Source organism: Balaenoptera borealis, assembly GCF_965194805.1.
Source record: "Balaenoptera borealis genome assembly, chromosome: 19".
Classification (NCBI taxonomy): domain Eukaryota; kingdom Metazoa; phylum Chordata; class Mammalia; order Artiodactyla; family Balaenopteridae; genus Balaenoptera; species Balaenoptera borealis.
This window is the reverse complement of record NC_138878.1, coordinates 69,377,076-69,397,213: the sequence shown is the minus strand read 5'-3', so window position 1 is coordinate 69,397,213 and position 20,138 is coordinate 69,377,076. Positions and strand designations below refer to the sequence as shown.

Genomic DNA, 20,138 nt, shown 5'->3' with positions numbered 1-20,138 from the left:
TAGGAGGCACCGCGATTGGCTCCGGGAAAAGCGCCATAGGAGGCCGCGAGCCTTGAACCAGTGAACGGTCAGGATTTGGGTGTTTTCGCGTTGGCTGCAGGGGGTGGGGCGGGACTTCCGGCGCGGCCATTGCAGTGTTCGTTTTGCGGCGGGTGGGGCTATGCGCAGACCGTCGCTGGGAAGTGCGGCGAAGGGGGCCGGGGTGAGGGGGACGTGCTGGAACCGTCATCGCATCTTGGCAGTCACTTTTACCCTCGGCTGACGGCCTTTCCTTCCTGAGCCTCGGTTTTCCCGGAAGTGGAACGGACGCAGAGAGTCTCCGCGCCCCGCTTTCGTCCCACATTCCCGGGAGACAGCTCCTATATCATACTGGGGAAAACAAAGGCCTTGAGTGAGACCGTCAGCCTGCGGTCACTCCACCCAGTGGGTGTGGGGGTTTGAATGAGCCCGCTGGGCTCGTCCCGGTCGCCGCCTGGCAGGGCCCCGCCCAGCCCACAGGTTGTGACCGGGCCTGCAGCGTCGCAGATGGACCCGGCGCAGGTGAGTGGCGGGTGCACAGGTCCTCACCCGCTGGGATCCCCGCCCTCCTGAGCCTGGAGCCCGTTAGAGAATGGTGGTGTCCCAAATTCTTCACCTGCACATGAGTCTGGGGCCCTGAGAGTCACTTTGTCCTAGCATCCGGAACCTAGGTCAGAGGTTATATGGAGCGGATCACGTGGGATAAGGTCTGGAAAGGTGCCCCTAGCACAGGGATCAGTATGTGCCAGTTGCTTGGAGGTGAGTATAAGGTGGAAGTGTTCAGGGAAACCACAGGTCTCCATTTCGTCTGGTGGAAATAACGAGCAGGGGAACTGGAGGCAGGCCTGGAATAGCAGAGTGAGGTGCTGGGGCCTCTCTTCGCAGTGTGATGCGAGTCACAGGAAGTGTAGAGCAGAGGAGGGAGGTGTTCTGACTCAGATCTTAACAAGCTCCCTCTGGATGCTGGGTGGAGAAGAGACTGGGAGGTGGGGTGCGGTTGCAGGCAGGAAGACCATTGAGGAGGAGACTGCGGTAGTCCAGGTGTGTGCTCTTAGAGGTGCCTGTGAGGTAGGACAAGTGGTTGGTTCCTGGATGTGCTTTTTGAGTAGGACGGACTAGATTTCCTGATGTGTGGCAATGAGGTATCTTGGTTGACCCTGATAGGTTTTCCAGATGTGGAAGTTGGTGCAAGTAGATTTCAGAGGGAAGATAAAGAGTTGGGTTTTGGCCTTATTGTATTTGAAATGGCCCAGAGGGACTTCCCTGGTAGTCCAGTGGGTAAGACTCTGTGCTCCCAATGCAGGGGGCCCAGGTTCGATCCCTGGTCGGGAAACTAGATCCCACATGTGTGCCACAACTAAGAGTCCTCATGCCGCAACTAAGAAGTCCGCATGCCACAACTAAGAGTCCAAATGCCACGACTAAAGATACCGTGTGCCGCAACTAAGACCCGGCGCAGCCTAAATAAATAATAAATATTAAAAGACAATGTCCCAGAGACTGCCAAATTGAGGTGCCAAGTGTGCTTTCTGCCGGGTCCAGGCTGGAGACATCTAAGGGGTGGAGGCTTGTGCTTAGACACTGTGTGCAGCTGTGAGCTGGGTTCAGGATGATGACCAAGCCTCTGAGTAGAGTGTAGACTTGGGATGAAAAAATGAAGCATGGAAGTAACAGGTAGGATAACAGAGGGGCCCGAGGTTAGATTGTTTTACCTCTCTACAGCTCACCAGGTTTTTGTGGCCATCCTCCTTGGGTCCAGGGGGTTTTGTCAGACTATTGGAGTAGCAGGGACATAAAGGGTCAGCCCAAGCTAAGAGTTCCTAAGCCAAGAGTGGGGGCCATCGGGTCTGGGATTCGTGTATTAGGAAGGGCAAGGACAGCTATGACTGGTGAAGGGACAGCATGTGCAAGGTCAGAGCTGGAAGAGAATAAGGGTGTTTGAGATCTTACTCATGGTTCTGGGGTGCAAGGTTGAAGCAACAGAGCAAAGAAGGGAGGCATTAAATAGAGGAGTGAGGGCTGTCTCTGTCAGTGGGAAGTTTTGGCAATCAAGGGCAGTGCAAGGTTAGTATTGGATTTTGCTTGCCTTTGTCGACAAGCTGTGTACATAGTGGTATATGGGTACACTAGGGAGATGCTTGTGGTGTGGCCAGGGAGAGGGGCGATGGTATTGCGGGCTGTGGGGAGTGGAGATATGAGGAAGGTATGGTCCTATGTGTACAAGGTAAGGGAATGAGCCCTGGTACTAGAGGCTTAAGGAAAAAAAGAGAGCCCAAATTTTCTTATATTTGGGAGGTGTGACCTGGAGGACACAAGGGAAATTGTCCAATGGGGGAAGTGGGCTATGTGCCAACCTAGAGCTGAAACAGCATCCATCTATCCACCTTCCATTTGTTCCTCTTGTTTGGTTTGGTCTGGATAAAGTGGCCAGTGGGACTATGAGGAGAGAAGGACACCAGTGGTGCCAGCACCTGTTGTCTTCTCTGAGGTGAGGGCCTGAAGAGGGGGGTGAGCTGCAGGTAGGTGAGGGGAGGATGGACTGAGGGGGTCATGAGAAGAGGAGATGCCAGTGGTAGATGTGGCAGAACTCTGAGTCACAGGTCAAGGGCCTGGATGTGCCCATTTGACTATTTGTTATTCAGCCTACCTATTGGCCCCCTGGCTTAGCTGTCTCATCATTGCAGAGTCTGGTGACCTTTGAGGATGTGGCCGTGCACTTTTCCAAGGAGGAGTGGGGGCTCCTTGATGCAGCCCAAAGGCAGCTGTACCACAGCGTGATGCTGGAGAACTTGGAGCTCATGACCTCACTTGGTAAGGCCCTTATGCCCTGCCCAGCCTGGTGGCCAGCATCTGCCTTATGCCTTCTCCCCATAGAAAGCTCTGTTCATCCCAAATCTGGACCATGGACACTGCTTCCTTCTCAGGTTTCCTGTTGTAGGTGCTGTGAGTGCTGGGACTGAGCTGTATGCACTCCCCCTGTTTCTCCCTGAGCAGCCTGATGAGCAATCCTAATAGCTGTTATGTCCCACAGAGGCCTTGTGGGAGAAGAGGTTGGGGATCAGGCATTCTGGTCTGCCTAAAGGATCCCACTGAGCTTGACCAGTTCCTGGCGGGGTGACCTAGTGTGGGGCCATGCCTAGGTTCTGCCCCTTCCCCCAGAGACTTTTTTTTTAATGGCTTTACTGATACATATCATAACATTCACCTTTTTTTTTTTTTTTTTTTTTTATTTGGCTGTGTTGGGTCTTCGCCTCTGTGCGAGGGCCCTCTCTAGTTGCGGCGAGCGGGGACCACTCTTCATCGCGGTGCGCGGGCCTCTCACTGTCGCGGCCTCTCTTGCTGCGGAGCACAGGCTCCAGACGCGCAGGCTCAGTAGCTGTGGCTCACGGGCCCAGCTGCTCCGCGGCATGTGGGACCTTCCCAGACCGGGGCTCGAACCCGTGTCCCCTGCATTGGCAGGCAGACTCTCAACCACTGTGCCACCAAGGAAGCCCAAGTGGGATCTTTGATGCAGCATGCAGGCTCTTTGTTTCAGTGCACAGGCTTCTCTCTAGTTGTGGCACGCAGGCTCCAGAGCATGTGGGCTCTGTAGTTTGTGGGACGCAGGCTGTTTTGTTGAGGCTCACAGGTTCAGTAGTTGTGGCACACGGGCTTAGTTGCCCCACAGCATGTGGGATCTTAGTTCCCCGACCAGGGATCGAACCCGTCTCCCCTGCATTGGAAGGTGGATTCGTTACCACTGGACCACCAGAGAAGTCCCACGTTCACATTTTTAATGTGTACAGTTTAGTGGCTTTTCATATGTTCTCATTGTATAAATATCACCATAGTCCATAAAACTCCTAAAAGAGAACATAGGCAGTATGTTCTCTGACATAAATCGTACCAGTTTTCTTAAGTCAGTTTCCCAAGGCAATAGAAAAAATAAATAAATAAACAAATGGGACCTAATGAAACTTACAAGTTTCTGCACAGCAAAGGAAACCATAAACAAAACAAAAAGACAACCTACGGACTGGGAGAAAATATTTGCAAATGATGCAACTGACAAGGGTTTAATTTACAAAGTATACAAACAGCCCATATAATTCAGTAACAACAACAACAAAAAATCCAATTGAAAAATGGGCAGACACCTGCTGGGCCTGTGTGCCACAAATGCTAGAACCCGCATGCCTGGAGCCCGTGCTCCGCAGCTGGAGAGAGGCCACCGCAATGAGAGGCCTGCATACCGCAGCAAGGAGTGGCCCCCCCTCGCTGCGGCCAGAGAGAAGGCCATGTGCAGTGGCAAGGACCCAGCACAGCCAAAAATAAAATACATAAAAATAAAATAAATTAAGAAAAAGAAAACGAAAAATGGGCAGAAGACCTAAATAGACATTTCTCCAAAGAAGACATACAGATGGGCAATAGGCACGTTAAAAGATGCTCATCATTACTAATTATTAGAGATGTGCAAATGAAAACTACAATGAGGTACCACCTCACACTGGGCAGGATGGCCATCATTAAAAAGTCTACAAATAACAGATGCTGGAGAGAGTGTAGAGAAAAGGGAACGCTACTACGCTGTTGGTGGGAATGTAAATTGGTGCAGCCACTATGGAAAACAGTATGGCGGTTCCTTAAAAAACTAAAAATAGAGTTGCCATATGATTCAACAGTCCCATTCCTGAGCACATATCCAGAGAAAACTTGAAAAGATACATGCACCCCAATGTTCACAGCCACACTATTTACAATAGCCAAGGCATGGAAACAACCTAAATGTCCCTCAACAGATGGTAAAGAAGATGTGGTGTATATATACAATGGAATATTACTCAGCCTTAGAAAAGAATGAAATAATGCCATTTGCAGCAACGTGGATGGACCTAGAGATTATCATACTAAATGAAGTAAGTCATAAGGAGAAAGACAAGTACCATGTGATATCACTTATATGTGGAATCTAAAATACGACACAAATGAACATATCTATGAAGCAGAAACAGACTCACAGATATAGAGAACAGACTTGTGGTTGCAAAGGGTGGGAGTTGGAGGAGGGATGGATTGGGAGTTTGGGATTAGCAGATGCACACTAGTACATATTGGATGGATAAACAAGGTCCTACTGTATAGAACAGGGAACTGTATTCAATATCCTGTGATAAACCATAATGCAAAAGACTATGAAAAAGAATTGTACATGTATGTGTAATTGAATCACTGTGCTGTACAGCATAAATTAACACAACATACTTCAATTAAAATTTTTAAAAATTAGAGGTAATAAATAAATATCACCATACTCTAATTTTAGAACATTTTCATTACCTAAAGTAAAACTTTTTTTTTTTTTTTTAATATTAATTTATTTATTTTTTTATTTATTTTGGTTGTGTTGGGTCTTCATTTCTGTGCAAGGGCTTTCTCTAGTTGTGGCAAGTGGGGACCACTCTTCATCGCGGTGCGCAGGCCTCTCACTATCGCGGCCTCTCTTGTTGCGGAGCACAGGCTCCAGACGCGCAGGCTCAGCAATTGTGGCTCACGGGCCCAGCCACTCTGCGGCATGTGGGATCTTCCCAGACCGGGGCACGAACCCGTGTTCCCTGCATTGGCAGGCAGATTCTCAACCACTGCGCCACCAGGGAAGCCCTAAAGTAAAACTTTGTAGCCTTTAGCAGTCACTCTCCATCCCCCCTCATCCCTTCCTCCTGAGTCTTAGGCAACCAGAAATCTACTTTCTGACTATATAGATTTGCTTATTCTAGATATTTTATACAAATGGAATCATACAATATACATTTTTCTGACTGGCTTTCACTTAGCATAATGTTTTTGAGGTTCATCCATGTTGCAGCACATATCAGTAATATGTTGTTCATTTTTATGGCTGAATAATATTCCATTGTATCGATATACCAGTTTTTTAATCCATTCATCAGTTGATGGGCATTTGGCTTGTTTCCACTTTTCGACTGTTACAAAAATTATGGTTGTTATGAACGTTCAGGTACAAGTTTTTGTGTAGATATGTTTCATTGCTCTTGGGTAGATACATAGCAGTGGAATTAGCAAACTGTTTCCCAAATTAGCAGCACCATTTTACATTCCCACTGCAGTGTATGAGTGTTCCAATTTCTCTACTTCCTCATAAACAACTTGTTACTATCTTTTTTCTTATAGCTATCCTAGTGGGGTGGTATCTCATCGTGGTTTGAGTTTGCATTTCTCTAATGACTAATGCTGTTGAGCATTTTTTCACGTACTTATTGGCCATTTGTGTATATTTATCTTTCTTTGAGAAATGTCTTTTCAAGTTCTTTGCCTCTGTGTCCATGGCTCCGGTGAGGCCCCTTTACTCTGTGGCTTGCTGGGCCCTGTCCTGCACAGTGAGCCTTTCACTCTTACTCTGGCCCCCTTGGCCTATCAACAAACCCTTGGGCCCATTTCTGTATGTGTCAATCACATATTTCTAATGAAGTCACCCTTTCCACTAAGTGGAACACTCAGTAACCAGAAATTTCTCGGCTTTCAGGTTGTTGGCATGGAGTGGAAGATGAGGAGGTACATTCCAAGCAGGATGCTTCTGTAGATGTGGTGTCACAGGTCAGGATTTTCAGTGCACATCCTTCCACCCAGAAGGCTGACAGTTGTGACACGTGTGACCCATTCTTGAAAGACATTTTGCACCTGGATGTACATCAAGGAACACACGCTGAGGAGACTCCCTACACACGTGTAGCATGTGGCAGAGAGTTTTGGTTTGGTGCAAACCTTCACCAGCATCAGAAGGAGTACAGTGGAGAAAAGCCCTTCAAATGGGACAAGGACAGGGACTTGTTTGTGAAGAGCTCAATAGTCTGTCTATCAGAGAAGCCCTTTACATGTGGGTTAGGTGGTAAGGATGTCTCGGACGGCCATGACCTCCTCCAGCACCCAAACACAGATGGCAGTGGGAAGCCACACAGCAGCACAAAGTGCAGGGAGGCCTTACCACATCCTTCCAGTCTTGGGCAGCTCCTAGAAGTCCATGCCTCACAGAAGCCCTTCAAGTGCAGTGACTATGGAAAAGCCTTCCAGAAGAGTTCTGTCCTCCTCAACCACCTGAGAACTCACTCTGAAGAGATACAATTTAGATGCCCAAGAGTTGAAAATTCCTTAGAGGAGAAATCAACTCTTGTTAATGACCAAAAGTTTCACACTGGAGAAACATCTCACATATGTAAGGAGTGTGGCAAGGCCTTTAGTCACCCATCTAAGCTGAGGAAGCACCAGAAATTTCATACTGGAGTAAAATACTATGAGTGCAGTGATTGTGGGAAAACTTTTAGCCACAAACTCACACTTGTTCATCACCAGAGAATCCACACAGGAGAAAGGCCTTATGAATGCAGTGAATGTGGGAAAGCCTTCAATAACAGGTCACACCTCACTCGGCATGAGAAAGTTCACACTGGAGAAAGACCTTTTGAGTGCAGCAAATGTGGAAGAGCCTTCAGCCAAAGCTCCAATTTCCTTCGGCACCAGAAAGTGCACACCCAAGTAAGACCTTATGAGTGCAATCAATGTAGCAAAGCCTTCAGCCGCAGCTCTGCTCTCATTCAGCACTGGAGGGTTCACACTGGAGAAAGGCCTTATGAGTGCAATGAATGTGGGAGAGCTTTTAACAATAACTCCAACCTTGCTCAGCATCAGAAGGTCCACACTGGAGAACGGCCTTTTGAATGCAGTGAATGTGGAAGAGACTTCAACCAAAGCTCTCACCTCCTTCGACATCAGAAAGTTCACACCGGAGAACGGCCTTTTGGATGCAGTGAATGTGGGAAAGCCTTCAGCAATAGCTCCACCCTCATTCAGCACCAGAAAGTACATACTGGTCAAAGGCCTTATGAGTGCAGTGAATGTAGAAAAGCCTTCAGTCGCAACTCCAGCCTGATTCAGCACTGGAGAATTCACACTGGAGAAAGGCCTTACGAGTGCAACGAATGTGGAAAAGCCTTTGCTCACAGTTCCAGTCTCATTGAGCACTGGAGAGTTCACACAAGAGAAAGGCCTTATGAGTGTAGTGAATGTGGGAAATTCTTTAGCCAAAACTCCATTCTTATTAAACATCAGAAAGTTCACACTGGAGAAAGGCCTTATGAGTGCACTGAATGTGGGAAGTTCTTTAGCCGCAAGTCCAGCCTCATTTATCACTGGAGAGTTCACACTGGGGAAAGGCCTTATGAGTGCAGTGAATGCGGGAGAGCCTTCAGCAATAACTCTCACCTGGTTCGTCACCAGAGGGTTCACACACAAGAAAGGCCCTACGAATGCAGCCAATGTGGGAAAGCCTTTAGTGAAAGATCCACACTTGTTCGACACCAGATAGTTCACACCAGAGAAAGGACTTACGAGTGTGGCCACTGTGGGAAAATCTTCAGCCGCCTCTGCAACCTTGCTCAGCATAAGAGGATTCATACCTGAGTGGAGCCTTGTAGAAATGATCTTCGTGAGAAAGTCTTCAGCCACGTCAAACTTCATGCAGCAGAATACCCACAGAGAAATTACCTAATGGGTCACTAATGTGGAAGAGCCTTCAGAAGCTACTCTGCCCTTTCTGAGCAGCCCAGGAACCCAGGCAGCACTCTCTCGCCTCTGGAGCATAAACCTCTTTGTAGCTGCCTGGATCCAAATATTTGCAGCAGTCACCTTCATATACATGGAGAGAACACCTCCCTGTGCCTCCCTTCTCCTTTCCTGGAGGGTGTTGGGATTGTCCTAGGCTCACTAGAATGGCTTCATTCCCATTGCCTCTGAGAGGGTTAAGGAATGAACTAACCCCATGCCAGTTGAGAGATTAATTAATCAAGACACATGACAGTCCTAGACGTTAATGTACCTAACAGTGCTTCAAGGTACATGAAGCAAAAACTGATAGAACTGCAAGGAGAAATAGACAAATCCACAATTATAGTTGGAGATGTCCACATCCATCCCAGATAATCAGTAAGGACATAGAAGACGAACAACACTGCCAACCAACTTGACCTAATTGACATTTATAGAACATTCTGTCCAATAAAGGCAGAATACACATTCTTTTCACAGGCACATAGAACATTTACCAAAATGGAGCATCTTCTGAGCCACAAAACAAGGCTTGATAAATGGAAAAGAATTGAAATAATACAAAGTATGGACCCTGACTATGAGAGAATTCAATAAGAAATCAAGGATAGTATGATGTGTGGAAAACCCTCACTTGGAAACTAAATAGCACACTTATAAATAATCCATGGTCAAAGATGAAATCAAAAGAAAAATTAGAAAGTATTTTGAATGAAAATGAAAACAGAGCGTATCACAACATGTGGAATATACCTAAAACAGTACCAAGGGAGAAATATCTGTGTGTGTGTGTGTGTCTCCATGTATACTGGTGAAATATGAATAAGCCCTAGAGTGTAAAAAAGAATCATTAAATGCTCAATTTTTAAAAAGTTACAACAAAAGGATCAACCATGACGAATACAAGCCATGATAACTTCTTCCCTTCACTAAAAGGTAAAAGCCAATTGCAGAGGTCATCTGAGCCCCCAGGAGACAGAAATGCAGAACATCCGGAGGGGCCTCATCGACACACTTGGGGCCCCTCCACAGCCCTGCTCACAGTTGCCAGTTGTGTGGTTTCTTAAGGGATGTCTGTCTCCCCGTGTCTTAGTCCATTCCAACTGACAGAACAAAAATACCATAAACTGGGTGGCTAATAAATAATAGAAATTTCTCACAGTTCTGGAGGCTGGAAAATCCAAGATCACGGTGCCAGCAGATTTGGTGTCTGGTGAGGATCCTGGTTAATAGCTGTCTTCTGTGTCCTCACACAGTGGAAGGAGAGAGGGAGTTCTCAGGGGGGGTCTCTTATGAGGGCACTAATCCCATTCATGAAGGTTCCTCCCCCATGACCTAATCATCTCCCAAAGGCCCGCACCTCCAAATACAAAATATTGAGGGTTAGGTTTTAACCTGTGTATTTTGGGGGGACACAACATTTGGTCTACATCACCTACTAGAATGTCAGTTTTCATGCAGGAGGGCCCCTATGGGTTTTGACCCTGCTGGGTGAGTTCAGTCTCCAGAGCACAGCAGCAGTTTACACAGCTTGGGGTAGGTGTGTAAGCACTCAGGGAGTGCAGGAAGGGGGACGTACTACTATTTCCCTGTGCTGTCCTACCTTCTCCCTCCCCAGAGTCAGCTCTGATGACAGGGCTGTGGTCTGGGCCCAGCACAGTCCTTCAGAGCAGCCAAACATTCCCTGGGGTCCTACTGTGTGCCAGGCTCTTGCCTGAGCTCTGTGGTAGATACATTTCATCTCCATCTGATGTGCAGTACAGAAATTTAACATGCAAACAGACTAAAGCAGCGTCATTGCAGGGTGGCTGGAGCTATGAAGGAAATGAAGCAGAGGTGACAAAGTGATAGCTGCTACTGCAGATTGGTTGGGAAGAGCTGAGGAGGTGACTCCAGGGGAAGGGTATTCCAGCCAGAGGGAACCGCAGTGCAGAGGCCCCAGGCAGGAATGAACAATGAGGAGACCCAGTGGCCCATGAAGAGGAGAAGAAGGCCAAGAGGTCAGGAAACAGATCATGCTGGCCCTTTTGGCTGGGGTGAGGAGTTTGGTTCAGTCTACCCTACCCCAACTTGTTTGTCATCTGAGCCCTACTCTGCTCAGCTGGACTCTAACTCTGCTCCCACACAGACCGCCACGCCAGGGGCAGACAAGTATTACAGGGAGAAGGGCCCGAGCAGGCCTGGGGGTGGGTGTATGCCTTACGGTGTTGGAGAGACATTGAGCAGACTGGCGAGAACTCCGTAGGGTCCCACCCCGCGTGGCCACCACCCCTCCTGCCATCAGGGGGTGGCTGAGAGGAATCACTGAAGCTAAAGGAAGCAGCAGTTTCCAACCCCAACCCACAGTACTGGCTGAGCACCATGGCCCAAAGCCCCTCAAGTCTGGGGTTGGTGGCTCTCTCCCCAAACATACCTCTCAGCTAACATTTCCTTCTTGACATGAAGCACGATTTCTAGACCAGGGACACAGCTACAACCACATAACAAGTTTCGCTGAACTGACATTTTATTTACCTTTTGAAAAAAGTTTCCAAAATTTTAAACATAGATCTGGATCCATATGTTGATTCAACCACTTCATTCCCTGGAGCCCTGGGACAGCGGCAGCCAAAGCAGCCAAAGCCATGGTGTGCAGAGACATCAGGAACACTAGCTGGGTCACAAAAGCCACATCCTAGGACTACAGGATCTTCTTTCAGTCCCAGGGTGATGGCCATGAGGTGAATATGCCCGGAAAGGCTCTGAGAATCCAGGAAACCTGTAGGTTATTTGCTGACAGTGACCTTGGACACAGGGAAAAGGTTTGCAATTCCTGAGAAATTCTGCATGCCGCACCCTGTGAAACCATGGTTCCTGGAACATTTGTGGATGCCTCTTTAGAACCAGCTCAAACCCTCTTGTTTACCAGACTCCCCACTCCACATGACCTCACTCAGTGCTTCTGTGTCCACTTACTCTTTCCAACAGTCCCCTGTAGGACTTACGGCCAGTCTAGAACTTACCTCCACGTTCTCGATTTCAGAGGGCATGGCTTCTGAGCTGATTCTGGAAACAGCTTCTTCTGACCAATGCTGGAGATTGCAGAACATTCCCTGGGAACAAGGAACCCAGGTGCTTGTCCCTAGTCACACGGGGATCTTATGCCAACCACCCCATTCTTCAGGTGAGCTCTGGATCCTCAAGTAAACCTGACATCTAGGCTGAAGATTTATCCACAAAGCCCTTCAGTCTTTCCCTGGAGGTCTCAGGCACCAGTGCAAATTAGGCCAACCTTGACTGGAGCTGTCCTCTGCCATCCTGCTGTCCCCACTGAGGCAGACAAAAGTCAGGGACCCCCACAGAAACTGTTCCCTCTATCCATGAGCCCAATTTTGTTCTCAATCCTTCCACACACAGATCCCAAAGATTAAGGGTGGTTTAAACAAAAAGGCCTTTATTACCAGACATTCCAGAGCAGTGTGAGCCAGTTCCAGGGTTGGATAAATGCACAACAGGGACCAAATGTAGTGTCAACAGTGTCCATGAAAATGGTTAACCTTCCCTGGAAGCCCCCAGCAGACACTGCTCAGCTACTCTTGGCCAGAACTAGGTCATGTCCACACCTAAATCAGTTGGAGGGGGAGGGAATAAGACCCATTATGGGCTCCACCACTCATGATTCTCTCCTTTATCAAGTGGGGAACACAGAGGTCAGCTTCCCTGAGCACACACAGTGACTGATGCACACCAAGGGGACCTGCCAGGTGGTAGAAGTGGGATGGCTTCTGTCACAGAAACTGGCAGTGACTCAACACTGCCAACAGCCTGGGCAGGTGAGAGTGCAACACAGCTCCTGAACGCTTCCCACATACCTGGCGCCAGCCCAGTGTGGGTGCCGGGGTGTGACATGTTTAGCTTTCAAATGGCTACTCTCCTTAATCTCCTTTCTGGAGTGAGACCTTTCATGTTGAACAACGTGCCAGCCATGGCTAAAGGTTTTCCCACATCCCCGTCCTCCTATGGCCTTTCTCCAGTGTGGACTTTCTTGTGCTGAAGGAGGGTAGAACTATGTTTAAAGGCTTTCCCACATTCTGTACATTCATAAGCCCTCTCTTCAGTGTGGAACTGCTGATGCCGATTCCGGTAGGACCTGGTAGTGAAGGTTTTCCCACACAGGCTGCACTCGTAGGGACGTTCTCCAGTGTGGACTTTCCAGTGCTGATACAGCCCAGAGCGGGTCACATAAGTTTTCCCACATTCACTGCACTCATAGGGCCTCTCTCCAGTGTGAACTCTCTGGTGAAGAATGAAGCTATGGTTGTATTTGAAGAATTTCCCACATTCCCTGCACTCATAGGGCCTTTCTCCAATGTGAACTTTCCGGTGCCGAATGAGGGTAGACAGAACGCTGAAGGACTTCCCACACTCGCTGCACTGGTAAGGCCTCTCTCCAGTGTGAATTCTCTGGTGCAGAACAAGTGCATCTTTGCGGTTGAAGGTTTTCCCGCACTCACTACACTTGAAAGGTTTTATGCCAGTATGAACCTTCTGGTGCTTCCTCAGTTTAGATGGGTAACTGAAGGCCTTCCCACACTCACTACACACATGGGATGTTTCTCCAGTGTGAGTTTTTCGGTGATGAACCAGGGTTGAGCTCTCCTTGGGGGCATTTCCACCTGCTGGGCACCTGAAGGGTCTCTCTTTGGCGTGAGTGATCAGATGGTCGAGGAGCGCAAAGGCCTTCAGGAAGGCTTGCCCGCAGTCGCTGCACTTGAAGGGCTTCTGTGTGGCATGGGCTCCCTGCTGTTGCTGGCGAGTGGAGCTGGGTGGGAAGGCCTTGCGCTCGGTGCTTCTGTGTGGTGTCGCCTCTCTGTGGGTGGCCTGGGGCTGGAGGAAGCCTAAGGTGGCAGGGATGTCCTTCCCAGACACCCCACACAGAAAGGGGGTCTCTGACAGGCGGACTCTGCGGCTCTTCACCTGCTCGGGAGGGGCTTCCTCATCCCGCAGGCTACACAGAAAACCTGAGACAGAAGAGTCAGTCACTGAGAGCTGGCTTAGAGGGAAGAGGCACCTTCATCACCAGTGCATGTCGGACACACCCATAAAGGAGTCCACAGAATTGCCAGGAGGTTGCAAGGAAAGGTCTGGACGAGGAAGGGCTGGCCCAGTGGAACAGGGCTCTGCCAGAGCCCAGAATAGGGGAGACCTCAACAGGGACCAGGACACAAAGATGGGAGCAGTGCAGGGAAGGGATTCAGGGCCTCCAAGTCACTCCTGTGCAAAGGGTATCGGCAGGGCCTTAGCTGCTGGGGACAGCAAGCACTGTGAAGAGGCTGTGTCTACTCCAACGAAAACATGACTGTAACACAGCAGCTGGTGTTCAAGTATTACTGAGGGATATGTACGCATCTCAAATCACACACACAGGAGGTCACAGTGGACAGCTCTGCACTGGCACAGAGGAGAGGAAACGACAAGACACAGAGGCCAGAGAGGTGGGTCATCCAGAGCCATGGTAGAGATAGCAAGACCACACAGTGATTCCACAAGAGGGGAGAGGAAAGGTGGGAATAAGGTGTGGTCACTGGCCCCAGCACCAAAATGCCAGTGTACTCAGATACCCATCACTGAAACCAAGGCAACCCCTAGCCCCATTCACCAAGACCAGGACCCATCCTGGCCTCTGCTCTGCTGACCACAGTCATGTCCACCATGTTGGGCACCCAGGGCTCTTCCTCACCCTTCATTTGGGCCACCTCACCCTTCATAGGGACCTCAAAGGTGCAAAGCCTAGGAGGTAGAAAGGTAATAAGATGCCAGCCCAAATCAAGGCTGACCCATCCCTACACGTACCACAGGAATCTCACGTCACCATGGCAACCAGGAAGGAAACCAAGTATTAGAACATGAACCTCTTCTGTACATTTTTAAAAAAAATTGTCAGAGAAGCAATTGTAATGTTCATTTTGTAAAATTTATTTTTTAAATTGAAATATAGTTGACTTACAATGTTGTATTAGTTTCTGGTGTACAGCAAAGTGATTCAGTTATATAAATATACATATATATTCTTTTCCATTATAGATTATTACAAGATACTGAATATAGTTCCCTGTGCTATACAGTAGATACTTGTTGGAACCTCTTCTGTACATTTAAAAATTTGTTAAGAAGGTAGATCTCATGGTTTATTTGCTTTACCACAATTTTTAAAAAAAGACCCTCCTGTGAAGCAAAACTGACGTAACTAAAGAAAGAAATAGACAAACAATAATATTTAGAGACTTCAATTTCTAACTTTCATATATGGATAGAACCACTAGGCAGAAAATGAAAAAGGATATAACACATGAATAACACTAATATCAACTAGACCTCCAAGACATCTATAGAACATGCCACCTAACAACAGCAGAATACATATTCTCCTCCATTCTCACATGCACATGGAACATTCTCCAGAATAGACCATTTGCTAGGATATAAAACAAGACTCAGTAGACTTCAGACAATTGAAATCATAGAGAATGTTCTCTAACTACAAATGAATTAAAACAGAAATCAACAACAGAAAGAAATTTGGGAAACCCACAAATTTTTAAAAATTCATTCCCATTATGGTTTATTACAGGATATTGAATATAGTTCCCTGTGCTACACAATAGGACCTTGTTGTTTATCCATTCTATATGTAATAGTTTGCATCTGCTAGTCACAAACTCCCAATCCATCCCTCCCCTGCCCCCTCCCCTTCCCTTGGCAACCACAAATCTATTCTCTATGTCAGTGAGTCTGGGAAACTCACAAATTTATGGAATTTAAATTAAGTACTCCTAAATAACCACAAGGAAAGTTACAAAACATTTTGAGATGAAAGAAAAAGAGAACACAACATACCAAAAGTTATTGGGAAAAGTATTGCTTAGAGGGAAAATTACAGAAACATCTCTGAGCTGTCTTATTCACAACACTTCTGACACCACATGCATGGGGGCTTTTCCATACCATTTCTCCAGCTCTCTGACACCAACTGGGTGTTCAAGGATTCAATTCAATTCTGACACCAACTACCTGGAATTAGCATCAGATCCCACAGGTTATGGACGCAGTCCCACAAGACTGCCCCCACTTCAGACATCAACGGAAAGTCCCAGGCCTCCTGTACTTTCTGACCAACTGACTATAAATCTGGGATTCTCACAATTATTGATTCTTCCTCAGGTTCAATAATTTGTTAGAACAGATCAGAGAACTCAGGAAAAGAGTTTACTTACTATTACCAATTTATTTTAAAGGATACAACTCAGGAACAGCCCAATGGAAGAGATGAAAAGGCCAAGGTATGCCAGGGGTGGGGATTGAGGACATAGGGGGTAAGAAGTGTCCATGCCCTTGATGGCACCATTCTCCCAGGATCTCGCTGTGTCCACTAACCCAGAAACTCTCCGAACTGGTCATTTAGGAGTTTTTATGGATGTTTTATCACATAGGCATGATTGATTAAATCATTGGCCATTGATGACTGGCCCAATCTCCAGCCCCTCTCCCTTCCCCAAAGGTCAGGGTAGGAAAGTGGAGAGGAGGGGTTGGGAGTAGCTGAAAATCCAACCTTACAATCATGCCTTGGTCTTTCTGGTGACCATCCCCCATCCTGAAACCATCTAGGGGTCCCCAGCCACCGTCAACCCATTAGCATACAAAAGACTCTCTTATCACTCCAGAGATTCCAAAGGTTTTAGGAGCTGCATGCCAAGGAACTGGGAACAAAGACAAAGTATATATTTCTTATGTCACAAAACACATATTAAAAAAAAGATCTCTATATGTGTAACTGAATCACTTTGTTGTACCCCTGAAACATTGTAAATCAACCACACTTCAATTAGAAAATAAATTAAAAATTATTTAAAAAGAATCTTCAACCAATATCCTAACTGTATACTTCAAGGAAAAACAACAACAAAAAAGCAACCCAAAACTAGAAGAAGGAAGGCAATAAAAAAGCAGAGATAAACCGACTGAAGAAGAAACAGAACAGCTGAATAGACTTTAAAAAAAAGACAAAACTTCCCTCACAGGAAAAAAAAAAAAAAAAAACTAGGCCGAGATGGCGTCACAGATTAATAATAACACAGGAATAAGAATTAACACCAGGGGACTTCCTGGTGGTCCAGTGGTTAAGAATCCACCTTCCAATGCAGGGGACTCAGGTTGGATCCCTCGTCGGGGAACTAAGATGCCACATGCAGGGCATCTAAGCCTGGGCGCCACAACTACAGAGCCCACATGCTGCAACTACTGAGCCCATGTGCCACAACTAGAGAGCAGCTCACGTGCCGCAACGAAAGATCCCGTGTGCCACAACTAAGACCCGACGCACCCCAAAATAAATAAATAAATATATTTTTTTAAAAAAAGAATTAACACCAATATTTCACAAACTGTGCCATAAAAAGAAGAGAAGGGAACACTTCCCAACTCATCCACTGAAGCCAAAATTATCCTCATACTCAATCCAAATAAAGACATAACCAGAAAAGAAAACTACACCATTGATAACTCTTACGAATATAGAAAATCAATTACTGTAATATACCATGTTAACAGAATAAAGGACAAAAATCACACGGTCATTTCAATAGACATGGAAAAGCACTGCACGAAATCTAACGACTTTTCTCTGTAAATGCCCTCAACAAACAAGAGAAGGGAACTCCCTCCCCTGAAAAGGGCATATGCAACAAACCTACAGCTAACATCATACTTATTAGTGAAAGACTGAACGCTTTTCCCATAAGATCTGGAACAAGACAAGGATATCTACTCTTACAACTTATATTCAATAAAGTACTGAGGTTCTAGCCAAGTCAGTTAAGCAAAGGAAGAAGTAAAAATATCTCTACTCACAGATGACATGACATTATATATAGAGAAAATACCAAGGAATCCACCAAAAAGAATAACCATTAGAACTAATAAATGAGTTTAGCAAGGTTGCAGGATACAAGATCAGTATACAAAAATCAATTATATTTCTATACACTAGCAATGTACAATCTAAAATGAAATTAAGAAAGTAATTCCACTTAAAAGAGCATCAAAATGAATAAAATATTTAGAAATAAATTTAGCCTTGTACACTGAAAACACTTTAAAAAATTACAGAGCTAAATAAATAGAAAGACACCCATGTTCATGGATTGAAATACATTAAGGTGGCAATCCTGGGAATTCCCTGGCGGTCCAGTGGTTAGGACTCCACGCTTTCACTGCCGAGGGTGCGGGTTCAACCCCTGGTCGGGTAACTAAGATCCCACAAGCCACTCAGCGCGACAAAAAAAAAAAAAAAAAAAGACAGCAATCCTGCCCAAATTGATCTACTGATTTAAATTCATGGCTCACACCTGGCCCAGGGAGGCCCCTACAAAACTTCTTTTGGAGGAAGAAGGCAAAAACTAGAGCAGAGAGGGCCCACAGCTTCAGCAAAGTCACGCGGCCAGAAAGAGGAAGAGCTGGATAGGATTTGTTAGGCAAACTGTAGACATCTGAACCCCAAGCCCTACTCCAGGAGCCTGTAGGGCAACAGGTGTTGAGGCTGCCAACAGGGCTCCTCAGAGAGAGGCAGGGGAAGAGCACACAGCCTCTGTGGGCTTTAAGATACACAGAACTTCCCATGGATTAAAGGCAGAGGTGGTCAGTTTGCTGAGGGAAAGTGTGAGAGACTTACCCAGTGAGCCAATGAGTGCAAAGTTCTCCAGCATAACATCACGGTACAGGCTCCTCTGGGTCAAATTAAGGAGCCCCCACTCCTCTCGGGAGAAATACACAGCCACGTCCTCAAAGGTCACCGGGGCCTGTAATGATGAATTCAACTGAGCCTTAGGGTCAATAGTGGGCAGAAAGCCAACCAAAATATGAACAGAGAAACACATCCATGCCCTTGACCTGTGTCTCAGGGTCCTGCCACATCTCTCACTGACATCATCTTTCCCTTTGAGCCCGCACCCCAAACATACCCTCATACCTCCCTCCTCCTAACACCCCTATCTCAGAGGATTCCCAGGGCCCCCAGTACCATTGGTGCCTCTTTCTTCATGCTGCTACTAAATTCTGCATCCAGCCCACAACAACAGGCTGGTGACCAGAGAGATGCCATCTACGTACCCCGCCAAGCACTCAGGCTCCACCCTATTTCCTGCCAGCCAATTCCGTCCGTGTCCCAGAGATCACCTTTCATAAGGAAAAACCCCTATGTTCTCCTCTCTCTCTTAGGCCTGAGTACATCATCCAAGGGCCCTCCAGTCTGTCCTCCTGCATGCCAGACACATAACTGTACCGCAGCATGGTACAACTCCACACCCTCACCACAGCCTCGCCAGTCTACCCCACTGGCAACTCCCGCGTTCCACTGTGCACAGTGGTGTGTGTCTCCAGTGCGCTACCACAGAGAGCATCTTCAATCCCATCCTGCCTCGTCCACCCCACACCTCCAATGGCCCACAGCCAAGGACAACCCCCAGCTCTGCACAGAGGACCTCCTCACCCTTCAACCCTCAGCCGCCGGGATCCACACACGGAGCTCCGAGACCCCCGGCCCTCCTCTTCTCTATCTCTGCATAGATTGTCCCTTCACCTGTCATAGCCTTCCTCACCTGTCACGGGCTCATTCAGAGTCCGGACCCGCTGGGTGGGGATCCGGGTGGTGAGAGCCTGGGGCGCACCTCCCACTCACCTGCGCCTCCTCTGCCATTGGAACCTGTGGGCAGAGAGTTTCAGCGGACGCAGCTGAGATCCGCACCCGCCACCCCGCCTAGCGCGCTGGAGCCTCCGGCCGACCGAGGAAAATGTGCCCGAGGACTGGGAGCAACCTCGGGACGTTCTCAGGGTACGACAGCGAGTCTCAGGAAAAGGGAGTCATGCCCGGGGGTCACGGCGCATGCAAAGGCGCGGCGAGGGTACCTGCGCTTCTCTCAGCCGGGGTGGTCTCTGCGGTGCGAGCGCTGCCCTCAAAAGTGCTCGCATCGACCACCGGCGGCGGCAAAACGGGTACCACAGGGCAACGCCGGAAGTCCCGCTCCGCCCCGCCCCGCCCGTGCGCCTCCGTTAAGTCTGCGCCCGCGTCACCCGCGACCTCGTTCGGGGCGGGCGCGAACTACGTTTCCCATAAGTGACGTCGAAGACTGCGTCCGTGCCGACGTAGCCAATGACAGCCCAGGAGGGGGGCGTTTCCGGGAGAGCCTCGTGGGCGGGGCAGGGACTTCCAGTGTCGGCTTTAGTTCCTCTGGACCCGCGCCGGGGCGGAGAGAGTGGGTTGCTGCAAAGGGGCATGGCGTCCAGGAGGCTCCCCGGGCCCGCGGCCCGCGGAGCGGGCGAGGCGCGAGAGTCGGGGAGGTCCCACCACGCCCTGTACCCGCGGTGACCGAGCCGAGGTGACCCCGGCCGTAGAGAGGTGCAACTGAAATGCACTCATTTCAAGTGCAAAGTTTGAGGAGGTGTCGGGAAGATCAGTAGTTGGACGTGGGCAGAGGTGTGGATGGCCCAGA

At 48.1% G+C, this 20,138-nt stretch overlaps 2 protein-coding genes across 5 annotated transcripts; one reads left to right on the top strand and one right to left on the bottom strand.

Moving 5' to 3' along the window:
- The first annotated feature begins 200 nt into the window (after positions 1-200).
- On the top strand, positions 201-9,777 carry ZNF132 (zinc finger protein 132). Of its 2 annotated transcripts, none has more exons than XM_082369225.1 (3): positions 201-540; positions 2,703-2,829; positions 6,542-9,777. In XM_082369225.1, exons 1-3 carry the CDS (start codon positions 442-444, stop codon positions 8,470-8,472), a joined length of 2,157 nt encoding a protein of 718 aa, XP_082225351.1. In that variant the 5' UTR covers positions 201-441; the 3' UTR covers positions 8,473-9,777. The 2 variants fall into 2 exon arrangements, with proteins under 2 accessions (XP_082225351.1, XP_082225352.1); XM_082369226.1 differs by lacking the exon at positions 201-540 and adding an exon at positions 551-777.
- Positions 9,778-11,104: 1,327 nt separating this feature from the next.
- On the bottom strand, positions 11,105-19,755 carry ZNF584 (zinc finger protein 584). 3 transcript variants are annotated; one of them, XM_082369392.1, is made up of 4 exons: positions 19,555-19,755; positions 19,328-19,351; positions 18,323-18,449; positions 11,105-13,616 (listed from the first exon to the last, which is right to left on the bottom strand). In XM_082369392.1, exons 1-4 carry the CDS (start codon positions 19,615-19,617, stop codon positions 12,613-12,615), a joined length of 1,218 nt encoding a protein of 405 aa, XP_082225518.1. In that variant the 5' UTR covers positions 19,618-19,755; the 3' UTR covers positions 11,105-12,612. The 3 variants fall into 3 exon arrangements, with proteins under 3 accessions (XP_082225518.1, XP_082225520.1, XP_082225519.1); XM_082369394.1 differs by having other exon boundaries at positions 19,248-19,351; positions 19,555-19,692; XM_082369393.1 differs by lacking the exon at positions 19,328-19,351 and having other exon boundaries at positions 19,555-19,754.
- Between the last annotated feature and the right edge of the window lie 383 nt (positions 19,756-20,138).

Coding starts and splice junctions, on each gene's coding strand:
- ZNF584 (XM_082369392.1), bottom strand. CDS start 19,617: ATGCGAGCACTTTTGAGGGCAGCGCTCGCACCGCAGAGACCACCCCGG. Junction 19,352..19,554: donor CCCGGCTGAGAGAAGCGCAG/GTACCCTCGCCG, acceptor CTCTGCCCACAG/GTTCCAATGGCAGAGGAGGC. Junction 18,450..19,327: donor CAATGGCAGAGGAGGCGCAG/GTGAGTGGGAGG, acceptor TCATCATTACAG/GCCCCGGTGACCTTTGAGGA.
- ZNF132 (XM_082369225.1), top strand. CDS start 442: ATGAGCCCGCTGGGCTCGTCCCGGTCGCCGCCTGGCAGGGCCCCGCCC. Junction 541..2,702: donor CGCAGATGGACCCGGCGCAG/GTGAGTGGCGGG, acceptor TCATCATTGCAG/AGTCTGGTGACCTTTGAGGA. Junction 2,830..6,541: donor GGAGCTCATGACCTCACTTG/GTAAGGCCCTTA, acceptor CTCGGCTTTCAG/GTTGTTGGCATGGAGTGGAA.